Source organism: Ranitomeya imitator, chromosome 1, assembly GCF_032444005.1.
Source record: "Ranitomeya imitator isolate aRanImi1 chromosome 1, aRanImi1.pri, whole genome shotgun sequence".
Classification (NCBI taxonomy): domain Eukaryota; kingdom Metazoa; phylum Chordata; class Amphibia; order Anura; family Dendrobatidae; genus Ranitomeya; species Ranitomeya imitator.
In genome coordinates this window covers 876518528-876545665 of record NC_091282.1, presented here as the reverse complement: position 1 = coordinate 876545665, position 27138 = coordinate 876518528, and the positions used below count along the sequence as shown (strand labels likewise).

At 44.1% G+C, this 27138-nt stretch overlaps 1 protein-coding gene across 1 annotated transcript in view; it reads right to left on the bottom strand.

The window, feature by feature from the left end:
* Window positions 1-27138, bottom strand: part of BMP3 (bone morphogenetic protein 3) — a 125427-nt gene that overhangs the window by 19197 nt on the left and 79092 nt on the right. Inside the window, exon 2 of the mRNA XM_069742835.1 lies at window positions 15365-16266. Within this exon, the coding sequence (XP_069598936.1) occupies window positions 15365-16266 (902 nt within the window). The remainder of the gene's footprint in view (window positions 1-15364; window positions 16267-27138) is intronic.

Below are 27138 nucleotides of genomic sequence, written 5' to 3'. Positions count from 1 at the left end.
TACGTGGCTGTGTTATATATTTCATGGCTGTACTATATCCTGCACCCCCAACCCCCAACATCCAGGGCCCCCGAACCACCGACATCCTGCGACCAATCGGCGACAGACGCAGTCCAGCCGCGAATTGATGTGGGATTTAAACCACGCTTCGCTGATTGGTCGCGCTTGGCCAGCCGCGACCAATCAGCGATATTGGCACGGGATTTAAACACTGCTTCAGTGATTGGTAGCTCACGGCCGACCGCGACCAATCAGCGATATTGGCGCAGTATTTAAACACAGCTTCGGTCATTGGTCGTGCCCGGCCGGCTGCGACTAATCAGCGACAGGCGCAGTCCGGCCGTGAATTGGCACCAGATTTGAACCACGCTTCACTGATCGGCCAGCCGGGCACGACCAATCAGCGATATTGGCGCGGAATTTAACCCCCACTCACAGCGCAATGTACATACATACATACATACATATTCTAGAATACCAGATGCATTATAATCGGGCCACCATCTAGTAGATACATACAGGTGCTTCTCACCAAATTAGAATATCATCAAAAAGTTAATTTCAGTTCTTCAATACAAAAAGTGAAACTCATATATTATATAGAGTCATTGCAAACAGAGTGATCTATTTCAACTGTCTATTTCTGTTAATGTTGATGATTATGGCTTACAGTCAATGAAGACCCCAAAGCCATTATCTCAGTAAATTAGAATAATTAACAAAAAACACCTGCAAAGGCTTCCTAAGAGTTTAAAAAGGTCCCTTAGTTTGTTTCAGCAGGCTCCACAATCAAAGGGAAGACTGCTAGCTTAACAGATGTCCAGAAGGAAGTTATTGACATACTCCACAAGGAAGGTAAGCCACAAAGGTCATTGCTAAAGAAGCTGGCTGTTCACAGAGAGCTGCATCCAAGCATATTAATGGAAAGTTGAGTGGAAGGAAAAAGTGTGGTAGAAAAAGGTGCACAAGCAACCGGGATAACTGCAGCCTTGAAAGGATTGTTAAGTGGACTGCTGCTGGAGTCATTGCTTCAAGAGCCATCAAACACAGGCATATCCAAGACATGGTCTATAAGTGTCGCATTCCTTGTGTCAAGCCACTCATGACCAATAGACAACACCAGAAGTGTCTTACCTGGGTCAAGGAGAAAATAACTGGACTGTTGTTCAGTGGTCCAAGGTGTTGTTTTCAGGTGGAAGTAAATTTTGCATTTCATTTGTAAATCAAGGTCCCAGAGTCTGGAGGAAGAGTGGAGAGACACACAACCCAAGCTGCTCGAGGTCTAGTGTGATTTTTCCACAATCAGTGATGGTTTGGGGAGCCAAGTCATGTGATGGTGTAGGTTCACGGTGTTTTATCAAGACAAAAGTCAGCGCAGCCGTCTACCAGGAAATTTTAGAGCACTTCATGCTTCCCTCGGACGACAAGCTTTTTGGAGATGGAAATTTCATTCTCCAGCAGGACTTGGCAACTGTCCACACTGCCAAAAGTACCAATACCTGGTTTAAAAATAACAGAATCACTGTGCTTGATTGGCCAGCAAACTTGTCTGGCCTTAAATAGAAAATCTATGGGGTATTGTCAAGAGGAAGATGAGAGACCCCAGACCCAACAATGCAAACGAGCTGAAGACTGCTATCAAAGCAACCTCGTCTACTATAACACCTCAGCAGTTCCACAGGCTGATCGCATCCATGCCTCGCCACATTGATGCAGTAACTGATGCAAAAGGAGCTCCAATCAAGTATTGAGTGCATTTATTGAATATACACTTCAGTAGGCAAATATTTTGGATTTTAAAATCATTTTTCAAGCTGGTGTTGTAAAGTATTCTAATTTACTGAGATAATAACTTTTGGGTTTTCATTGGCTATAAGCCATAATGATCAACATTAACAGAAATAAACCCTTGAAATAGATCACTGTTTGTTATGACTTTAAATAATATATGAGATTCACTATTTGCATTGAAGAACTGAAATAAATTAACTTTTTGATGATATTCAAATTTTGCACCTGTATATATACGTGTGTGTCACTGACATCTATATATCTATCTATTCAATGTGTACATGTGTATGGATATACCTAAATAAAGTGGGAATGGTTGGTGATATCTACTTCCTTTTTGTGGCACATTAGTATATGGGAGGGGGAAAACTTTTCAAGATGGGTGGTGACTATGGCGGCCATTTTGAAATCGGCCATTTTGGATCCAACTTTATTTTTTCCAATAGGCAGAGGATCATGTGACACATCAAACTTATTGAGAATTTCACAAAAAAAACAATGGTGTGCTTGGTTTTAACGTAACTTTATTCTTTCATGAGTTATTTGCAAGTTTCTCTTTGCTTACAGCCATTGACATGTCGCAGAGGTTAACACTTGAGGAGCGGATAGAAATTGTGTTGATGTCTGGTGAATGCAATACCCGGGTCATTGCAGCAGATTTCAATGCAAGACACCCTACGCAAGAAAACTGTCACCATTCCCATGTTATTTAGGTGAATCCATATAAATGGACCACCCAAAAAGTTTGCCTCATCACTGAACATGTTTTGCCCATTCTGCAAATTCAGCGCGCCAATCTGGCATCAGTCGAACATCCCTTCGGTGGATATTAGCTACTCACAAATAGCACCCTTACAAAATCCAGCTGCTGCAGCATTAACGCTTATTGTGGGAATGTAGGGTTAGGTGAGCTTTTGATGATGCAGGATTTCTGCAGTTATGATGTAAATTACTGTAGGTTGCTTGCGTTTTTACATATGTTTGTGTGTGGTTTTCTTACATGGGCTCTTATCGTGTTTTTGAAACTTTTTTTACTCTCGGGCCATGTGCACATGTTCGATAATTGTTGAGTTTTTTTTACCTCAGTATGTGTAATTCAAAATCAGGAGTGGAACAGTTAGAGGAAAAGTATAATAGAAACACATCACCACCTCTGTATTAATCACCCACTCCTGATGAGGTAAAAAAAACCTCACCAAATACTCAATGTGGGCACATGGCCAAAAATACTGCACTTCTGATGCAGCGAAAATACGCAGAAGCTCACTAAAACTCACCGTGGGCACACAGCCTTAATCCCATCCCCTTTGCTCGAACTGTAAGGCAATGTTCACACGTTCAGCATTTGGTCATTATTTTACCTCAGTATTTGGCCAGTAGTTTACCTTAGTATTTGGTCAGTAGTTTACCTTAGTATTTGGTCAGTATTTTACCTCAGAATTTGGTCAGTATTTTACCTCAGTATCTGTAAGCCAAAACCAGGAGTGGGTGATAATACAGAAGTGGTGACGTGTTTCTATTATACTCTTCCTCTAAGGGCTCATCCTCACATGCGAGAAACTCAGATGAGTCTCGCATGTCAATACCCGGCACTGCACCCGGCATTCAGGAGCGGAGAGTGCGGCTGCATGTATTGCTATGCGGCCGCACGCTCCGATCCGAGTGGCGGGTGCAGTGCCGAGTATTGACGTGCGAGACTCATCTGAGTTTCTCGCATGTGATAATGAGCCCTAATTGTTCCACTCCTAGTTTTAGCTTATAAATACAGGTAAGGGTGGTTTCACATTTGCGTTTTTTTTTTGCGTTTTTGCGGTAAAAAACGCAAAAAACATGCGTTTTTTCCCCTATACTTAACATTGAAAACGCATGCGTTTTCTTGCATGCGTTTTGATGCGTTTTTGCAATGCATGCGTTTTTTCTCTGCATGCGTTTTGTTGCAGAAATGCAACATGTAGTAATTTTAGCTGCATTTAGCGGCGTTTTTTTTGCCGCAAAAAAACCGCATGCGTTTTTTCGTGGTAAAAAAAACGTATTGATGTCTATGTAAATGCATACGTTTTTAAGCACATGCGTTTGCATGTGTTTTTAAACGCATGCGTTTTAATAGAAAAACACAAGAATTCACACTTATAAGCCATCCCCCAACCCTAACCCTAAAACACAAACTCTAACACAAACTGTAACACAAACTGTAACACAAACTCTAACCCTAACCCTAGGGATCCTAACCCTAACCCTAACACACAAACTCTAACACAAACTGTAACACTAACTCTAACCCTAACCCTAGGGATCCTAACCCTAACCCTAACACAAACCCTAACCCTAACCCTAAAACACAAACTGTAACACAAACTGTAACACAAACTGTAACACAAACTGTAACACAAACGCTAACACAAACTGTAACACAAACTGTAACACAAACTCTAACCCTAACCTTAACCCTAGGGATCCTAACCCTAACCCTAACACAAACCCTAACCCTAAAACACAAACTGTAACACAAACTGTAACACAAACTGTAACACAAACTCTAACACAAACCCTAACCCAAACTGTAACCCTAACCCTAGCCCTAACCCTAGCCCTAACCCTAGGGATCCTAACCCTAACCCTAGGGATCATGCGTTTCAAAAACGCAAACGCAGGAAAAAACGCGTTTAAACGCGTCTAAACGCGTCAAAACGCGTTTAAACGCAAAAAACGCATGCGCTTAAAAAAACGCTGCGTTTAAACGCGTTTAAACGCGTTTTTGCACCAAATGCGTTTGCGTTTAAAACGCTGCATTTTAAAACGCAAGTGTGAAACCAGCCTAAAACACTGACCAAATATTGAGCGTGTGAACATAGCCTATTGCTTAGCAAAAATACACAGCATCAAAAATTCACCAAATTCTCATCGTGATAATGTAATCTTACAGAATGACTAACAATAAACACTGACTAACAGATAAAAGGTGAAGGTAGCCATATTACCTATATTAGAAAGTGTAAATGGCCAAGGTGAAATCCAAGTGACCAGACATTGCCAGAATAAAAAGAAACAGTGGTATGATGATTACTGGTTCGTGTGGCTAAGAAGACAGTACCAACACTTTACAATGCATCCTCTGTGTTAATACAGTCTTTGAATCGAGGCCCGCGACTATATGTCAGTGTTTGTATACATCCATTCAGTGATTATGAAATGTCAATATAAACTTCTATATATGCAGCACCTCTATAAAATAATTTATGAACAAACCCTTTAAGACCAAGATTACTGCTGTATATGAAAACTGTCAGATGGGACCTACAACAAAGCTGACCAAACCTGGAGCTGCACACAGTATAATGTTACAAGTGACACTAATAAAAGATGAATGTCTGTATACTATGGCTTCACCGTGGCTGAGCTCACTCGAAAGTCCAGATGTTTTCAGGATCCCTTTGGACATATTTAACTTATACAATTTAACTTGCGTTGTATTTAAAGCAGTATTTTACAGTAGCCAGTAGACATTCCAGGTGAATTTTAGCTTTGTGGGGTTATGGAACTTAATTTAATGGCCTCCAATGAATAGATAAAATAGGTAACCCCACCCAAAACGCTCAATTTCTCAGTTATTCCTTTTAGGGGCCGCTAAACAGGTATAATACGGCCAAGTGCTATTCGATTTTTTATCAGATACCACAAGGACTATTAATTATACTATGGGGCAGTGCAGATCGATTCGACATGAGAAAACAATTGCAGCATGCTGTGAGTGGCTTCGGAATTCAGATCACACACACTCATACAAGTCTATGGGTATGTGTGAAGCATCAGACTTCACTCGGATGTAATCCGGGTGCAGTCCGACATCCTTGAACTTAGGCAATGGAGAAAACAGAGAAACTAAGTTCTCCATCTTCTCCACACCTGTGCTTCAGTTTTTGCACGCAAGAGAATGAACTCACACTAAGGCCGGCCTCACACTAGCGTGTTTTACGGACGTAAGAGAGGTGCTGAAAATACGGATAGCATACGGTACAATGCTTCTCTATGCCACAGCTCCTATCAGCCGTATTTTACTGATCCGTATTATATGGTCTTCTACGGCCGTAGAAAATCGCAGCATGCTGCGTTTGTCACCGTATTGCGCAAAAAAAACGCCAATGAAAGTCTATGGGGGCGAGAAAAATACGGATTACACACGGACCAGCAGTGTGACTTGCGAGAAAGACGCAGCGGTGTTCTATAGAAAAGCTGGCAATTCAGTGCGGTGGACAGTAAAATCACACTGACAGATTAGAATAGAATAGCTAAAATAAAGGGCTACGCATAGTATAGGGGTATATATATATATATATATATATATGTATATATATATATATACATATGTCAGTGAGACACATACAGTATATGTATATATATTAATATTTCATACAGCGCTAGATAGCTTAAAAGCTGGTAATTCAATTGCTGGCTTTTGCTATCTCCTTTCCAATCCCCACAAGATATGAGACATGGTTTACATACAGTAAACCATCTCATATCCCTTTTTTTTTTGCATATTCCACACTACTAATGTTAGTAGTGTGTATGTGCAAAATGTGGGCGCTCTAGCTATTAATTTAAAGGGTTAAATCGCGGAAAAAATTGGCGTGCGCAATTTTCTCTGCCGGAATGGTAAAACCAGTGACTGAGGGCAGATATTAATAGCCTGGAGAGGGTCCATGGTTATTGCCCCCCCCCTGGCTAAAAACATCTGCCCCCAGCCACCCCAGAAAAGGCACATATGGAAGATGTGCCTATTCTGGCACTTGGCCACTCTCTTCCCATTCCCGTGTAGTGGTGGGATATGGGGTAATGAAGGGTTAATGTCACCTTGCTATTGTAAGGTGACATTAAGCCAGATTAATAATGGAGAGGCGTCAATTATGACACCTATCCATTATTAATCCAATAGTATGAAATGGTTAAAAAACACACACACATTATTACAAAGTACCGTATATACTCGAGTATAAGCCGAGATTTTCAGCCCAAATTTTTGGGCTGAAAGTGCCCCCCTCGGCTTATACTCGAGTCACGGTAGCGGTGGGGTCGGCAGGTGAGGGGGAGGGGGCGCTGAGGTATACTTACCTAGTCCCAGCGATCCTCGCGCTGTCCCTGCCGTCCCACGGGCTTCGGCGCTGCAGTTTCTTCCTCTCTTCAGCGGTCACGTGGGACCGCTCATTACAGAAATGAATAAGCGGCTCCACCTCCCATAGGGGCGGAGCCGCTTATTCATTTCTCTAATCAGCGGTGCCGGTGACCGCTGATAGAGAAAGAAGCTGCGGCACCGAAGACAGGAGGGGACAGCGTGAGGATCGCCAGGACTAGGTGAGTATAGCATATTCACCTGTCCTCGTTCCAGCCGCCGGGCGCCGATCCATCTTCCCGGCCGGCGCCTCCATCTTCCCGGCGTCTCTGCTCTCTGACTGTTCAGGCAGAGGGCGCGATGACGCATATAGTGTGCGCGGCGCCCTCTGCCTGATCAGTCAGAGCAGAGACGCCGGGAAGATGGAGGCGCCGGAACGAGACGCCGGGAGCTGCAATCAAGGGAGGTGAGTATGTGTTTTTTTTTCTTTATTCCGGCAGCGGCGGCACAAATTTATGTGGAACATCTATGGGGCACAGTGAACGGTGCAGAGCACCGTATATGGCACAGCACAGCTATGGGGCACAGTGAACGGTGCAGAGCACCGTATATGGCACAGCACAGCTATGGGGCACAGTGAACGGTGCAGAGCACCGTATATGGCACAGCACAGCTATGGGGCACAGTGAACGGTGCAGAGCACCGTATATGGCACAGCACAGCTATGGGGCACAGTGAACGGTGCAGAGCACCGTATATGGCACAGCACAGCTATGGGGCACAGTGAACGGTGCAGAGCACCGTATATGGCACAGCACAGCTATGGGGCACAGTGAACGGTGCAGAGCACCGTATATGGCACAGCACAGCTATGGGGCACAGTGAACGGTGCAGAGCACCGTATATGGCACAGCACAGCTATGTATGGGGCACAGTGAACGGTGCAGAGCACCGTATATGGCACAGCACAGCTATGGGGCACAGTGAACGGTGCAGAGCACCGTATATGGCACAGCTATGGGGCACAGTGAACGGTGCAGAGCACCGTATATGGCACAGCACAGCTATGGGGCACAGTGAACGGTGCAGAGCACCGTATATGGCACAGCTATGGGGCACAGTGAACGGTGCAGAGCACCGTATATGGCACAGCACAGCTATGGGGCACAGTGAACGGTGCAGAGCACTGTATATGGCACATCTATGGGGCACAGTGAACGGTGCAGAGCACCGTATATGGCACAGCTATGGGGCACAGTGAACGGTGCAGAGCACCGTATATGGCACATCTATGGGGCACAATGAACGGTGCAGAGCACCGTATATGGCACATCTATGGGGCACAATGAACGGTGCAGAGCACCGTATATGGCACAGCTAGGGGGCACAATGAACGGTGCAGAGCACTATATGGTTCACACCTATGGGGAAATATGAACGGTGCAGAGCACTATATGGCACAGCTATGGGGAAATAATGATCTATTTTTATTTTTGAAATTCACCGGTAAATGCTGCATTTCCACCCTAGGCTTATACTCGAGTCAATAAGTTTTCCCAGTTTTTTGTGGCAAAATTAGGGGGGTCGGCTTATACTCGGGTCGGCTTATACTCGAGTATATACGGTATTTTAATGAAATAAATACACAGGTTTTTGTAATATTTTATTATACTGGTAATCCACCTGAAGACCCTCAATCTGTAAAAAAGGTAAAATAAAAAAACAACAATATCCCATACCTTCCGTCGTTCTGTCACGTCCAACGATGTAAATCCATCTAAAGGGGTTAACTAATTTTACAAGCAGGAGCCTGCTAATGCAGCTGTGCTACTGCCAGTAAAACCCCAGCGAATGAATGGAATGTAGGTCAATGACATGTAGTTACCTTCAGTCGCGGTGATGCGCCCTCTGCTGGATGTCCTCATATGAACTCTTCAGAATATTTTCCCACGCTCGAGTTCATATGAGGACATCCAGCAGAGCGCGCATCACCGCGACTGAAGGTAACTACACACAAAACTTTGATCAAGAAATGATAAAGCTCCATACCTGCCTGTTAATATTTGTTAATGGTGCACCTTTGGTGTCATCAACCTTCGAATTGGCTAATAGGATATGTGGCAAAACAAGGTGAATTTGTGGATGTTTGCGCTGTGGTATAGTGGCCGAGTGCTTCCTGACTGTGGCTTCCAGCCAACATACCGCAGCGCAGACATATCTCTTACCACACTCCAAATCGACATGAGAAAATAATCGCAGAGGTGTGCTGCCCCATAGAGTAACATTGGGCTGTGTATTTATTCACATGTCAGCGAGTCCAAGGTATTGTTTGCCGTTCAGGACATTTTTTGTTCATTAAATCACACAATTGGGGCTAAAAATCATTTTTGTGACTGAGTTTCATTATCCCCCCTCATGCCATGGCCATTTTCCATTTTTTTGTTTTTGATTTTTTCTCCTCTTCTTCCAAGAGCCATAACTTTTTAATTTTTCCATCAATATGGCAGTATGAGGGCTTGTTTTTTTGCGGGACAAGTTGTGCTTTTGAATATCACATTGATTTTACCATATATGTAATGTGTTGGAAAATGGACAAAAAAAATCCAAGTGTGGTAAAATTGCAAAAAAGTACATTGCCACAATTGTTTTTATTATTTACCATGCTCACTATATGGTACAACTAACCTGGCAATATGACTCCCAAGGTCAGTATGAGTGTGCAGATACCTAACATGTTTAGTTTATTTTTTATTTAACTGGTGAAACCAGTAGCATCTCCATTTTTCGGTGTCTGGGGCTGGGTGAGGGCTTATTATTTGCGTCTTGAGTTGACATTTTTATTCATACCATTCTGGGTGGATGCCATGGGTGGATCGGAGCTGAATAAATCAGCTGTCATGTCCCGGGAAATATGCAGGCTCAGGCTGCCGTCACACTAGCAGTATTCGGTCAGTATTTTACCTCAGTATCTGTAAGCCAAAACCAGGAGTGGGTGATAAATGCAGAAGTGGTGCATATGTTTCTATTATACTTTTCCTCTAATTGTTCCACTCCTGGTTTTGGCTTACAGATACTGATGTAAAATACTGACCAAATACTGCTAGTGTGACGGCAGCCTCAGCGTTGGAGCCCACATCAAAGTCAGGAACACGGCATATGTCGTAAATTTACGTCCTATGTCGTGAAGGGGTTAAAAATGTTGCACAGTTTATTTTCTATTGCCTCTGTGGTCTACATATTGCTGAATGCAGCAGCAACAGACACTGAGAATCCAACAGTCAGCCGCTGTGAAGGTCTGACAAGGAGTTTGCAGTTCCTCCATTTGTCTTTTTCTGAGCTCCTGTCAGCTGATTTATTGCATCAGAAGTTGAATGTGCTGAGAAAAAAGGGTGCAAACTTAACCCAATTATAAAAATGAATTTTTTGCCCCCAAAACATTCATTAAGTAAAAAAAAAAAAAATGTACCCAAGGGTGAACAACGCCTTTAAGCACATTTATTTCAGCTTGGTACAACATGTGTATATAGAGTGCCACAGAAAAAAATGGCATGTTCTACTGCATTACTATGGACTGGGGGGGATATAACAGAGTGAGGCATGGAGCCGCCACAAGGTGGTACATGGATCACGTTTGGCTCTGTATTAAAGGGCTGCAAGGTTCCTAATACACGGTTCCACTCTGTGCATAAAGTCTCCTGGATCTTTCCAGCAGAACATCTGAACCGTGTCCTATATAACGTCTGATACATTATCCACAGCTCTACTTGTACAGTAAAACCTAAAACAAGCACACGTGCTGTTATTCTTCCTGTTGACTAGCTTTTCAGCCTGAAGGAGGAATGTGATAGGCTATCAATGTCAACCAGCAATTATTAACCTTTGGGCACTGAGCCCAATCTGTTGGAGGCCCGGGAATTCCACAAGATTCAGGTGGACCAACTTACTTGAACTTTCAGAAAGTGTAACAAATGCATCCAGAATTTCCCTGCTTGTGAATTATTGAACTTGATTTTACATTTTGAAAACGTTAGCTGTATTCAATTCCACCCAACCCCATGTCACATATGAGAATGGAAGCCAATTCATACTTTCCATTCCACAGATAAACACCACAACCTAATTGTGGAAGGCACTGGAAGCCTTAAACGAAGGAATATAATACAAGCCCTCCATTGTGACCTGAGCACACTTGACTTAACTCTTACACACACACAATCTGTACACATTTAAGGTACCGTCACATTAAGTGACGCAGCAGCGATATTGACAACGATGCCGATCGCTGCAGCGTCGCTGTTTAGTCGTTGTGTGGTCGCTGGAGAGCTGTCACGCAGACAGCTCTCCAGCGACCAACGATGCCGAAGTCCCTGGTTAACCAGGGTAAACATCGGGTTACTAAGCGCAGGGCCGCGCTTAGTAACCCAATGTTTACCCTGGTTACCATTGTAAAAGTAAAAAAAAAAACATTACATACTTACATTCCGGTGTCTGTCGCGTCCCCCGGCATCAGCTTCCCTGCACTGTGTAAGCGCCGGCCGTAAAGCAGAGCTGTGCTCTGCTTTACGGCCGGCCGGCGCTGACACAGTGAAGGGAAGCTGACGCCGGGGGACGCGACAGACACCGGAATGTAAGTATGTAGTGTTTTTTTTTTTTTACATTTACAATGGTAACCGATGTTTACCCTGGTTACAAGTGAAGACATCGCTGGATCGGCATCACACACGCCGATTCAGCGATGTCAGCGGGTGATCCAGCGACGAAATAAAGTTCTGGCCTTCTAGCTCCGACCAGCGATGTCACAGCAGGATCCTGATCGCTGCTGCGTGTCAAACACAACGAGATCGCTATCCAGGACGCTGCAACGTCACGGATCGCTATCGTTATCGTTCTAAAGTTGCTCAGTGTGAAGGTACCTTTACAGTGTCCGTTCTATGAAACCTTGTGATGCACAAAAAGTAAATAGAGGAAGGTGTGGAGGCCTGCTGTGAATTATTACAGGTCTGCATAGACTGCTATGGATGTAGAGGGCAGGAGTAGAAGATACAAAGTGCTCCACTACAGGGAGATATGGCCCTGTAATAGCATTAGGGGTGCTCAATCCTGGTGTAGAGCGGAGCCTCAAGTGTTATGTAAGACCAGGATTCCCCAAGGCTATCTATGCATTTGAAAGTTGTTTGAGTTTCATTTCATTATAAAATAGTTGCCCGCTTTACAAAAAAGTTACGCTTGTATGTATATACAGTATACATTCTTCCTCGCATTATGTTCTCATTCACTTTATGCAGTTAACAGCCCTCTGTGTCTGTACTGCTACATACTTAGGCAGTTAACTGGTTCATGCAGCTTTACATGAATACCCGAGCCTTACACTATGGCTGGTCCGACTAATAAAGCAGTTGTTACCATCCACCTCTCGTGTCTCCCCTTTTCCTCATAGTTTGTAAGCTTGCGAGCAGGGCCCTCATTCCTCCTGGTATCTGTTTTGAACTGTATTTCTGTTATGCTGTAATGTCTATTGTCTGTACAAGTCCCCTCTATAATTTGTAAAGCGCTGCGGAATATGTTGGCGCTATATAAATAAAAATTATTATTATTATTATATACTTGTATTAGCAAAGCTCCACTGATATCCTGCTATCAACAACGTTCCTTGGTCCTGGCAGCTCCATTTACAGTTTTTGCTCAAAGTGGGAGAGAATTTTGTGTCAGCTTATCATTAGTGGTATAAGTGAAGGGCCTGACGTATTTTCCGGACCATAAGACGCACTTTTCCCCAAATTTTTTTTGGGGGAAAATGGGTGTGCGTCTTATGGTAGGATTATACTTACAAATCCTGTGGTGGCGGTCCCGGTGGTGGCGGTCCCGATCCCGATGCAGCCTTCTGTCCAAAGCTGGTGCGGCGGTGGTGGTGCTCTGTGATGTGGTGGTGGTGGGGCTCTGTGGTGCTGGCGCGGCTCTGCCGTCATCTTGTCAAAGCCCAGAAGCCCCCGTAGTTCCGCTGCTGCGATGCGGTCCGGTGGTCTCTGTCAAAATGGCCGCCGGGAGTCAAATTCATATCTCGGCAACGAGATCTCGTCCTCTCGTTGCCGAGATCAGAATCTGAGCATGTGCTGCCCCCGGCGGCTATTTTCCCAGAGCCACCGCATCACAGCAACGGAGATGCGAGGGCTTTCGGGCTTTGACAAAATGCCAGCAGAGCAGAGCCACACCACCACCACAGAGCTCTGCCACTACAACAGAGTGCTGCCGCCCCACAGAGCGCTGCCACCCCGCCACCCCACAGAGCCCTGCCACGCCACAAAGCCCAGTCACCCCATAGAGCTCAGCCACCCCACAGAGCCCAGCCACCCCTCAGAGTACCGCCACACCTCAGAGCACCGCCACAGCACAGAGCACCGCTGCAACACAGAGCACCACCACCGCAACAGCCTGGGATGGGATTTCCCGGAGGCCACCTCACGAGCCTGCAATACAGAACGACTACTGTGACCACTCCTCCACCTGTGCCGATCCCTTCCCTGGTAACTTGAATTCGGACTGTAAGATGGACCCCCATTTGACACATTATTTTTTCCCTACTTTCCATTTGAAAATTTGGGGTGCGTCTTATGGTCCAGTGCATCTTATAGTCTGAAAAATATGGTAAGCCATTTCCCTTCTCTGTAATGGTGAAAGAATAGATAGTGAAGGGGGTTGGGTTGGCTTTTTGAATAGGCCAGTCATCCAGCTCCGTTCACACAGAGCACTGATGGCACAATGACACAAAAAACTTGTGTTGAGAACAAACCGAAGTGGAGTGCTATGACTCAAAACCAATGGAGCTTTGCTATTTCAGCTGTGAAATACCCATATAATGGGTATCAGTCGTTTTTCTGTAAACCGCCAATTACACACCCTCAGCCATTAAGGTTAGGCCATTAATGCAATTTCCTGACTTGGAAAATCTTAGCCAGTTCCAAAATTGTTAGCCAGCAGCACAGTGCTTGAGCTATGCTGATGTGAGATGGTTATTAGAGATGGCACAAATCAATTCGCAGGAACATGTCCAGCAGCCATGTTAGTATTTTTTTGCCACCAGATAGTAGTCTTCAATCCGATGTCGTATTCCAGAGATATCCACAACTTTCTTGAATGTAAATGAGCTGTTAAAATCTATGGGCCGGACACTAATGTGAATGAGAATCTGCCTCCAGAGCTTATTTTAAACGAAAGGGGCGATACCAGTGTGAAATATGTAATGACTGACACTTTGCCCTAATAATCACACACAGCTCGAGAGAGAGAGAAAATTTTTTAGATGGATCCGGCAAAAAACGGATGAAACATCTGGCCATCAGGCGCAATCCAGCGCTAATACAACTCTATGCGAAAAAAACGGATCCGGCGGAAAAAAAACGGATCCGTTTTTTTCAAAACTTGCCGGATTGTGCCTGACGGGAAAAACCTGATGTGTGAAAGTAGCCTTAGCTCTGCTGTACATTGGATCACAGATAATAAGATATCACTTTATTCAGCTTCCTATGACCTACATGGCCATTTAAGCGACTAAGGGGGATTGATCCTACTGACACTTTACCTTTAAAGCAGTTCATTTTAAAAGAACGGCAGGAAAGTTGCTAAAAAAATTCATCAATATTCACATGTTCAGTCCTCCCTCAGCTCCGGTGCCAATGCTTTAGAGGCCCTAGTCAGTCTTATTTTACTTCTCTGTAGCAATGACATTATATTCATTCACTTGAGAGCAGCAGCCAATCATTGCTTAAGCAGTGATGCAAATATGTACAGAACAAGACTACTGCAGCTAGTGATTGACTGCAGCAGTCATCTGGATGTACCCTGTCATCATCTCTGGAGGGAAGGAAGCAGAGGCTGCAAGTGACCACTTGACATTGGCACTAGATCTATGGGTGATTAAATAGGTGATTGTTGTTTTTTATATGATCTATTGTCCATATCAATTCATATTTACTAATCCTTTTAAATAAATGTAATAACTGGTTCATGAAAAATTACCGTAGTTTATCACTTTCCCTTTAAGGAACACGTGATGAAAGAAAGAATGAAGGCATGTCTGGTTATTGCAAAAGTGTGAAATGTGGACATTAACAAATGCAAAAAGAAGTGGAACATGAACCTCCACTAGCGGACAAAAGGTCATGCTTTTCTACATAGCGAGGCATTAGTGTTTGGACAGTGTACAAGAAATTCCTACACATAAACCTTCAGTTTTCACATCTCACTATTTTAACAGCTACACTTATAGAGCAGACATAAAAAATATTACTTATTTACGGCTTCATTGGGCTTCCTAATAAAACAGCTGGAATATTTTATTGATTAAAAAAAAAAAAAAAAAGATGTGCAGTTCATAAAAAAATAGAGATGCACTTTTCTTCCCAGCGCTGTGTGAAACTACATGTTGATATAAAATCCAGTGTAAAGTTACTATTAAAATATTTACAATACCTTTGGCATCGGGAACTGGCATGCACCTGAGCAATAATAAGCATCAAAGGATTTAGGGGAAATAATCCATTCACTCCAGCCGATGTCTGCAAAGTCTACTTTTAGGTAACGGCGTGCGCAGTTTCGTGGTTCATTCCATTGCTTTCTTCTTGCCTTTTTCAGGGTCTGCTCATCAAACTGTAATGTTTGGCTTTTTTGTCGCCCACTTTTTCTTAATTTCTTTTTCGATTTCCCTTTCTCTGCTGGCTTAACATGAAGGGCTTTGTAGGGCTTTTTCTCTTCCCAACGCTCTTCGTCTTCATTATATTGGTACTCGGCTCCCGGTAGCTCGTTGTTTTGTAAAGGTAAAAGAATATCCGTTGATCGTCGACTTCTGTGTTTGAAAAGCCCTGCTTTATGGTGAGGTTTAGGAATAGTCGGACTGTGTTGTCCGTGCAAATTAGAAACGACACTATCAGGTTCGGAGATGGCTGAGTCATTAGCATATACCAAGATATAAGGCTTATGCCTTAGCAGCAAATGTTTTCGATGTTGGTTGGGAGAATCAATGGTCATGTTGATTCCAATGATAGTCTCTCCATTCTGCTTGGCCTCCCGTAGGATATGTGTGATGTCCTTCCACTGCCAAATAGGAATATCACCGTACGATGAGGAAATGTTTATGAAAAAGTGACCTAGGACTCTTGTCTGGTTCTCAAATGATGTGAAACTGGACACTGTGAAACCTATGGATACTTCATGCTTTCGATTTATCCGGCGAAGGCATGATGACGAGTGTGTGCACTTTAAGCTGCTGTTTAGCAAATCCCCAAGATAATAATGAAATGTAGCTGAGAGTATGTTTTCTGAAGATGTGAGTGACGTCAAATTGAAAATATGGTGACTGGCATCGTCAGCGTTGCCTAAAAAGCATGTAAAAATAAAGATTGTATTATTTAAACAGAAACCAACAACCACGTGTAATCACGTCCATGTATTAAATATATCTGGACCAAAACCAAATTTATTTGTCGACTGTTATTTGTTTTAGAATTTTATTTCTCATAAACTGCAAATCAGGTAAAACTCAATTATGCATGTTAAAGGGAACATGACAGCTGATACATGCTGCTCGATCCACGGGCAATGGCTGTGTGATCTCGGCCAAGCATGTTTGATTCTGAAGCGTTGCTGCATTTAAGAAAATCAATATTTTAGAAGTCGCCGAGAACAGGAGCCACAGTCCGGTTACTTTCAGCTTCTCCTCTCCCACTCTCCTGAGTGACATGGTAGTCGGACAGGTGCCTTCCTTTCACCGATAGTGACTGATCAGTCTCTACCCATATATAGCTCCTGAGTGACGTGGTAGTCGGACACCGATAGTGACTGATCAGTCTCTACCCATACATAGCTCCTGAGTGACGTGGTAGTCGGACACCGATAGTGACTGATCAGTCTCTACCCATACATAGCTCCTGAGTGACGTGCTAGTCGGACACCGATAGTGACTGATCAGTCTCTACCCATACATAGCTCCTGAGTGACGTGGTAGTCGGACACCGATAGTGACTGATCAGTCTCTACCCATACATAGCTCCTGAGTGACGTGGTAGTCGGACACCGATAGTGACTGATCAGTCTCTACCCATACATAGCTCCTGAGTGACGTGGTAGTCGGACACCGATAGTGACTGATCAGTCTCTACCCATACATAGCTCCTGAGTGACGTGGTAGTCGGACACCGATAGTGACTGATCAGTCTCTACCCATACATAGCTCCTGAGTGACGTGGTAGTCGGACACCGATAGTGACTGATCAGTCTCTACCCATACATAGCTCCTGAGTGACGTGGTAGTCGGACACCGATAGTGACTGATCAGTCTCTACCCATACATAGCTCCTGAGTGACGTGGTAGTCGGACACCGATAGTGACTGATCAGTCTCTACCCATACATAGCTCCTGAGTGACATGGTAGTCGGACACCGATAGTGACTGATCAGTCTCTACCCATACATAGCTTCTGAGTGACATGGTAGTCGGACAGGTGTCTTCCTTTCACCGATAGTGACTGATCAGTCTCTACCCATACATAGACACTCGTAGAGACCTGTCACGTCAGGGCAGTGGGCAGACTAGTCCACAGAGCAGCTCAGTCAATGGCAGCTTTTAAAGTATGTTTTTATCTGAAAAGTCTGCAGCATTTCCGAGTCAAACATACCTGGCTCCTCAAATCATAGGATCATTGTCTGATACATGTTGGCCATGGTTGCAGCAGCATCCATAAGCGGTCAGGTTCCCTTCAACATGTAAAACCGAAAAAATGGTTACCACTCCTGTTGGTATAAGTGCAATGAGTAGGTGCGCATTCACACTGTCGCCAATATCACACAGAGCCTGGGATTATAACAGAGCAAATATCCGTCAGTAAGTAGATAAATAAATGGTAAAAGCACATGTAAATAACATAGGGTACTTGGAACAAAACCAAAACCGAAAATATGGCATTTATAGAGCATATTACAGGGCTGGCAAAATAACGTAGACTTTGTAAACCAGTTGACCTAATAGTTATCAAAAATTGGAATTCTCAGATATATCCGTAGCAAAAAATGTTAAGCTAGGTGCAAATTTCTTGGTGCTTTGCTTTCAAGACTTAAAGATAAAAATATGAAAAATATTTAGAATTGAGAGTCCTCAGTGGTTGATACCTTTTAATGGCCAACTGAAAATTTTTCTATCTACTGGCTAACACGGTACCAAGATATATATCTTTCCTGTATCAAAATGGAGGATACCAGGATGTACCGCATCTTTATGGAAATTTTCAGTTAGCCATTAAAAGGTATCAACCACTGAGGACTCTCAATTCTAAATATTTTTCTATCTACTGTCTAACACGGTACCAAGATATATATCTTTCCTGTAGATAAAAATATGTACATTCTAAATTGGAATTGAGCACATCAGACGCTCAGACATGCTCCATGCGAGCAGCGAGCATAATGGAGTTGAATGTGATACTCGAGCATTTTTCTTTCGAATTGAGCAGTGCCGAGCACACTCACCCATCACTACCGTGTTACTATCAGAATAAGCATTGTTGTATTCCCTTTATAGTATACTAAGAAAATAGAAAAGTGTCTGCTACATCAAAGTGCACACTGGAATCAACAGCTGCCCTTTGTTCTACAAGGTCAGTCTGCACTAATAGGTCACATAACAAGAACTTGTCTAAGGGTACCGTCACACTATACGATTTACCTACGATCACGACCAGCGATATGACCTGGCCGTGATTGTAGGTAAATTGTAGTGTGGTCGCTGGGGAGCTGTCACACAGACAGCTCTCCAGCGACCAACGATGCCGAGGTCCCCGGGTAACTAGGGTAAACATCGGGTTACTAAGCGCAGGACCGCGCTTAGTAACCCGATGTTTACCCTGGTTACAAGCGTAAAACTAAAAAAAAACAAACAGCACATACTTACATTCTGGTGTCCGTCAGGTCCCTTGCCGTCTGCTTCCCGCACTCACTGACTGCCGGCCGTAAAGTGAAAGTGAAAGCACAGCCGCTGTGCTCTGCTTTCACTTTACGGCCGGCAGTCACAGTGCGGGAAGCAGACGGCAAGGGACCTGACGGACACCAGAATGTAAGTATGTGCTGTTTGTTTTTTTTTAGTTTTACGCTTGTAACCAGGGTAAACATCGGGTTACTAAGCGCGGCCCTGCGCTTAGTAACCCGATGTTTACCCTGGTTACAAGCGAACGCATCGCTGGATCGCATCGCTAGATCGGTGTCACACACACCGATCTAGCGATGACAGCGGGAGATCCAGCGATGAAACAAAGTTCCAAACGATCTGCTACGACGTACGATTCTCAGCAGGATCCCTGATCGCTGCTGCGTGTCAGACACAGCGATATCGTAACGATATCGCTGGAACGTCACGAATCGTACCGTCGTAGCGATCGAAATGGCAGTGTGTGACGGTACCCTAACTCAACGTGATACAATCATGGTGAAAAGCTAGACTTCTTTAGGCTTGTTGGTATTGAACTGAACATTAGCAATTCTTTTCTTCAAGGATGTGGGCAATATTACCAAAATTAAAGAATAGAGCACAGGAGGCTGAAAATCTGGTGTGAAACCATTATGTTAAGAGAGGTAGCTAAGCAAGTAGATGACGGTCTTATACAGAAGCTGACTACATCCATACAAGCCAGACCGGAGGAAGCATCACAAAGCGATGAGCAAGACAACTGAGAGATCGACTTGAAAAAATTATTCTCCCTTTTTCATTAAGAATAATGATCCTTTTCATTACGCTGTCAACACATTTAATAGAAAAAGCATTTTAAGCTTCAAAAAGTACCATCTCAACAATTTCCAGCAACTTTCCGTTTATATAACTTCTAAAGCAATCATTAGAAAAGCCATCACATATGATATTTTCCCTTACTTCGAAAGTCCATGGATACAATTCCAATACAAAGAGAAAACACTTTTTTTTTTTATCCGTCTTGCTAAGCTCCCTTCTTGGGCTGTGGCTGCGCCCACACTGGTGAAACTGGCAGAAACACTGCCTCTCATGCAAAGAAACGCTGGAGAGCTGTAAAATGGAGCTTTGTGGAAAATGTAAGTAAAGTACAGCATGTGTGTGCATCTCGTCCGGGCTGGAAAGTGACCAAACATTCTGAGAGCCCGGCTCATTCATTTACAGACACTATGTGCCCAATCATTAATAACCTGATTACATCCATGCTTCATCCGGGAGAAAGACTTCCCAAAGTGAGCTGTCAGAAATTGAACAAAACCTAATTAGTGCGAGAATATTAAATTAGGAAGTATGGACAGAAAGATTAAATGAGATGTGCTTGCTAATGTAGAGCAGCGACTGTCAGCTATGATGAACCATCATCGGAAAACACAAGTGCGTGTGCCATGGTGGCATCTCCTATTGGCATATTAGACATAACATATCCTACCTAGTACGCTGGATCTAAGACACTCATGAAAAAATAGATGTTTTTACAGTTATGTATATTTTTAGACATGTACATTACACAGATTTTCATGGTTTTTAAATAGATGTGTTCCTGCACTATTTTTTTAGGGGGGGGATCCTGGTTGTGATGCTACAGTGGACAATACCTAGAGGGAATCTGCTATCTGGTTTTTGCGACCTATGTAGACACATAAACACTGATTCCAGCACTGTGTTGCTTACTGGGCTGCTTGCTGTAGGTTGGATAAAATATTTGTTTTATCAGAAGGTTATCACTAGAAGACTAGCAAACCTGCTGCCATGTAGCCCTCCATATTCATGAGCTCTGTATAACCCCGTCTCCATCACGGCTTGGCAGCTTTCTGCCTATGCACAGTGCAAACATAAAGCTTGCAGCCAGCGGTGTGAGCGGGGTTATACTGAGCTCAGCATTCAGAGAACTGCTAGATCTGCGGCAGATAAAACATGGACGTTATCAAAACTGCAGCAAGCAGCCCAGTAAGTGATACATCGCTGGAATGAAGGTCTCTGCCTCTTCATCATGCTGTTCTAAAATGGGGTAATAAAAACCTGGTGACAGATTCCCATTAAAGGAAGGGTTTTTTTTAAATTTTTTAGTGAAACATTTCTTTATTTGATGGATGCAAACTGAATGCAAACAAGGCCTAAGCTGGCTAAAAAAAACGATATTCATGGCTGAACAATCTAAGTACCGCGACTGATCTGAAAATTGCAACATTCACTGTGAATAAACAATATACCTGACATCTTCTCCACATCACTACCGGGTTATCAGTAGAATTATTTCTGCTTCCTAATACATTATTTACAGAACCAAACTAGACCATAATCTCAATGTCAGATGGAAGTTTCTTTCATTGAATTAATCTGCAGAAATAATGAGTGGCACCAAATTGCAGCCATGCCACCGATACACTTTTTAGCCCCAACACCACACGTGCCTCCATATCGCCAAGACTTGCATACTCCGGTGAACACCTGCACTTGTGTTTATTTTCAGAGTCATATCTCACTGAATTTAGAATGCAAGATAAGAATATGAAAGAACACTGATGACTGCTATGCTTCATGCAATGAACCCTATCTAAAACGTGCACTCAGAAAAATATTTACTTAGCTGAAGAAATGACAATTCTCCATTATTTACTATTACTTGATGATTAAAATATCAGATACAAAGTGAGAGCTTGAGTCACAGGATCTATTACATGGAGCTAAAGGATAACCTAGCATCATAAGTTGAAATGTGTACATCCAAGAGATATGTAATGGAGGCCAGTAGGTGGTGCTGTGTTATAAAGCATTACATTATCGGCGCCTGCACCCGCAAAGGCACAGACATTTACAGTTCTGTTACACCAGCGAGAGTTTAAAATGAAAAAAAGTGCAATTTGGGGCTTAACTTAAGGCAGATCATTAGTTAAGGAGACTCATTTTTATAACTTTTTGAGATTTATTGTCAACATGTAATGGGTAGAATCAGGACACAGATGGTACCTCTAGAATCTAGTGATCATTATTTCTATTTTTAACAATCTAAGCTTTGCGTTCTCATCTTTATTTCTTGAATATTTGAAATTCAGGAATAACCAGTTGCTATAGTTGGGAGCAATTATATAGCACGTAGCTAATGTGAAGAACATAACTAAATGGAATGATAATAATAATAATAATAATAAAAGAGCATTACATCCCTTTAAAATGCACTTTAGACACAAAAGTAGCAAGTAAAATGTTGAACAAAAACATACCTCCCACCCATCTCAGACCTAGCGGGACAGTCCACAAATTGGGGAACTGTTCCGGGAGGCGGGAGGTATGCCTCACCATCGTGTCTGTAAGGACAGTCAGGTCACGTGAAATTCTCATGTGACCTGAAGGTCTTGGCAGAATGGCCCACAGGGTTAGTATATTTGGCCCACGACCACCCGGCACTACATTGGCATCCTAGATGCTGAAACAGTAGAAAGCAATCATGACAGAAGGAGGGTCAGCTGATGCTCCTTCTTCCATCATTCCCCTTCCTAGTCTGACATCTCCGAGCAGCGGGCACGATGACGCCTTTATAGTGCACCAGCTGTACCGAGATGTGTGGAGAATCTGAAGACACCATAGGAAACGGAGCAGCAAGGGAACGGAGAGAGGTACTTTTTTTTTAAAGATGCCTATTATACTGTATGGAGTGCTATGTGGAGTGAAGTATACTGTATGGAACACTATTTAAGGCAATTATACTGTATGGAGCACTATGTGGGGCCCTTTATTTTGTAGTGAGAACTATGTGAGGCCATTACACTCTATGGAGCATTATGTGGGGGCCATTATACTGTAAGGAACACTATGTTAGATGTGGGGGCCATTATACTGTAAGGAACACTATGTTAGGCCAGTATACTATACTGAGAAATATGGGGGGCTATTATACTGTGTTGATCACTATGTGGCGCCATTAAACTGTATGGAGCACTATGTGTGGCCATTATACTGTATGGAGAACTATGTGAGGCCATTATACTGTATGGAGAACTATGTGAGGCCATTATACTGTATGGAGCAATATATGGGGCCATTATACTGTATTGAGCACTATGTGGGGCCATTATACTGTATGGAGCACTGTGTGGGGCCATTATACTGTGTGAAAGGCAATACACGATGCAATTGTACTGTATGGAGGACAATTATACTGTATAGAGCACTTTTTTGGCCATTATACTGTATGGAGGGCTGTATGGGGATTACAGTTGGAGAATCATACTGTGATGGGAGTCACTATTTGTTGGGGGTATAGATGGAGAGGGTGTGTGTGGAGGATACTGTGGAATTCACTGTGGGTATCATACTGTGTTTGGGGGCCCCTTTGTTTGCATCATACTTTATTATCTATACTATTCAAGGTTTTTTATCCTTATGCTTTTTACTGCTCTAACATAACTTATTATTTGACTATTTTATTCTAAGGTTTATTAATCAAAATGTACATTGATTCTGGGGCAACTCCTTTAAGTTTGTTTCCATATGAAAAAGTTATTTGTTATATTTGCTGATAAGGAAAAACGTCCTCAATTGTAGACATTTTGCGGTTTTGTCCAACCTTGTAATTTTGTCTCTCTGTGTAATTGAGTTTGACATCCCTGATCAAGACTGAGTTGAGGAAGATCTTCCTTTTCAAGCAAAGACGCCATCCATGCTTCTGAATCATATAGACATTCATAGTGGAGAGCTGGTCCTTTTAACGATTTACACTGGCAGCAGAGACAAGTAGCACAGGAGCAACGGACAGAGATTTGACAGGCAAGCGTGATGCTTGTGTGGTTGCATTATACTGTGTGAAGAACTGAAGGGTCATCACACTGTGTGGAGGGTGTGGGAAAATAGTACTGTGTTTAGGTGACTAAGAGGGCATCACACTGTGTGGGGTGTCTGTGGTGGTATCATCATTTGTGTGTGGGGGGGCAGTTGTGGACATTATTCTGTGTAGGGGAGCTGTGGAGACCACTATGAGGGCATAATACTGTGTGAAAGAATATTTTGTGGGGCATGATATTGTGTTGGGGGCCATTATGGACATCATCATTTCTGTGTGGGAATTTACTGTGGGGGCATCGTAATATGGGTGGGAGAATATACAATGTAGGGGGCATTAAATTTTGTATGCCAGAATGTTTTATACAGGGGCATTATTCACTGTGTTGCTGGATCGTACATTGTGAGGAGGGCTGTTAGGACAAAATATCCTAGGTGGGGGGCAATGTACTGCTTGGGTCATCATTTTGTGTAGGCAGGAATATACTAAGGGGAGCGACATACTGAGTGATGGGGTTTCGTACTACAGTATGTTGGTGGAATGTTAAGTGGAAGACATTATACTGTGAGGCAATGTGCTGTAAGGGTATCATTGTATGTGGGTGGGCTCTGTAGGGGGAATATCAAAGTGGTACCATACTGTGTCGGAACACTAATGAGCTTCAATAGATGGAATTTTTGTGTATGGACAAATATAAAGGACTTACGTGGGGTTAGGTAAGTCGCCTAGGCTAAAATAAATATTGCCGCAGCTCCAGGGCCGTATTTAGAGTTTCTGCTGCCCTAGGCACTTTTAGCGCTGCCTCCCCCCTTGGTGAGTATGACACTATCGGCAGTGACTTTGGCAAGAATCGCTGATGTGAAAGTCGCCTTTTGATGCAGATCTGGCAGTTTTTCTGTATCTGACGCGTAACGGATCACTTACAGCAACACTGTGTTTGGCCTCATTCATTCCCTATGGGATTTGTGGCACTTGCCGTGATCTGGCAAATGTGGTACCATACCTCCCAACTTTTGAAGAAGGGAAAGAGGTATAAAGTTTGCGGGGCACCTAGTGTGCCTCGGCAAATTTTAGGCCACGTCTCTGACCACACCCATTTCACAACTAGTCACACCCATATCCACATCCCAACCACATCCATTTAACACTGCTGATCACACTGTTTCATATACAATAATTATAACCAAAAGAAAATATGGCCACACAGTGCTCCATACTGTATAATGGCCACACATGATGCTCAATACTGTATAATGGTCACACATGATGCTCAATACTGTATAATGGCCACACAGTGCTCCATACTGTATAATGGCCACACATGATGCTAAATACTGCATAATGGCCACACACGATGCTCAATACTGTATAACGGCCACACAGTGCTCCATACTGTATAATGGCCACATATGATGCTCCATACTGTACAAAGGCCACACATGATGCTCCATACTGTATAATGGCCACACATGATGCTCAATACTGTATAATGGCCACATAAGATGCTCTATACTGTATAATGGCCACACAGTGTTCCATACTGTATAATGGCCACACAGTGATCCATACTGTATAAAGGCAACACATGATGCTCCATACTGTATAATGGCTCTACATGATGCTCCATACTGTATAATGGGCGGCCACACATGATGCTCAATACTGTATAATAGTCACACATAATGCTCAATACTGTATAATAGCCACACATGATGTTCATACTGTATAATGGCCTCGTATGATGCTCCACGCATACTGTATAGTGGCCCATCCCCCCTCCCATCCTGTATGCATGGCTCATCTCCCCCCATGCATAGCTCATCGGCTCCCCGCTCCCATCATGCATGGCTCATCTCTCCCCCCCTCCTGTATGCATGGCTTATCTCACTCCTCCTGTATGCATGGGTGGCTCATCTCCCCCCCCCCTGTATGCGTGGCTCATGTCCCCACCCTGTATACATGGGTGGCTCTGGCTCATCTCCCACCCCCTCCCTGTATGCGTGGCTCATGTCCCCCTCCCTGTATACATGGGTGGCTCTGGCTCATCTCCCATCCCCCCCATGTGTGCTTGGCTAATGTTCCCCTCCCTGTATGCATGGGTGACTCGGGCTCATTTCCCCCCCCCTGTATGCAATGCGTGGCTCATGTCCCCCTCCCTGTATGCATGGGTGGCTCTGGCTCATCTCCCATCCCCTCCCTGTATGCGTGGCTCATGTCCCCCTCCCTGTATGCATGGGTGGCTCGGGCTCATTTCCCATCCCATGTATGCAATGCGTGGCTCATGTCCCCCTCCCTGTATGCATAGGTGGCTCTGGCTCATCTACCATCCCCCTGTATGCCTGGCTCATCTCCCCCTCCCTGTATGCATGGGTGGCTCTGGCTCATCTCCCATTCCCCCCTGTATGCGTGGCCCATGCCCCCTCCCTGTATTCATGGGTGGCTCTGGTTCCTCTCCCATCCCCCCCGTATACCTGGCTCATTTCCCCCTCCCTGTATGAATGGGTGGCTCTGGCTCATCTCCCATCCCCCCTGTATGCGTGGCTCATGTCCCCCTCCCTGTATACATGGGTGGCTCAGCCTCTGGCTCATCTCCCATCCCCACTATGCATGGCTCATCGCTGGCTCTCATCTTGCATGGCTCGTCATCTCTCCCCCCTGGCAAGCCGCCCCCTACATGCATGGCTCATCGTCATCGGCTCCCCGCTGGCGCCGCTCCCATCTTGTATGGCTAGGCTCCCCGTCCACGGTCCTCCTTCATCCTCCCCCCATCCTCCCTGGCTGTCATCATACTCACCGCGCACGGTGCGCAGAATGGAATCCTCCACCTCTGTCCCGGCGCAGCACCCTCGTCCTGTGTGAGCGGTCAAGTGGTACTGTTCATTAGGGTCATGAATATGCGGCATATTCATGACCTTAATGAGCGTTACCACCTGACCACTCACACAGGATGAGCTGCCGTCACTGAGACCAGTCCAGGCATCGCTGGAGTAGCTAGGTGAGTATGTATGGCTCATACTGTGTTGTGAATTCTGTGGCTGAATTCACTCCTGTGGTCACAAGTGGTACTGCAGCTTCTGAGCTTCCTCCCTCAGGTGTTCTGGTGAGCTCGTTAACTGCTTCATTACTTAACTCCGCCTGATGCTGCTATCCTTGCTCCTTGTCAATGTTTCAGTGTTGGATCTGAGCTTCTCCTGATTGTTCCTGTGACCTGCTGCTCTGTATAGCTAAGTGCTTTTTGCTTTTTTGTTGCTTTTTTTCTGTCCAGCTTGTCTTTTGTTTTGCTGGAAGCTCTGAGACGCAAAGGGTGTACCGCCGTGCCGTTAGTTCGGCACGGTGGGTTTTTTTTGCCTCCTTTTGCGTGGTTTTGCTTTAGGGTTTTTTGTAGACTGCAAAGTTCGCTTTACTGTCCTCGCTCTGTCCTAGTATATCGGGCCCCACTTTGCTGAATCTATTTCATCC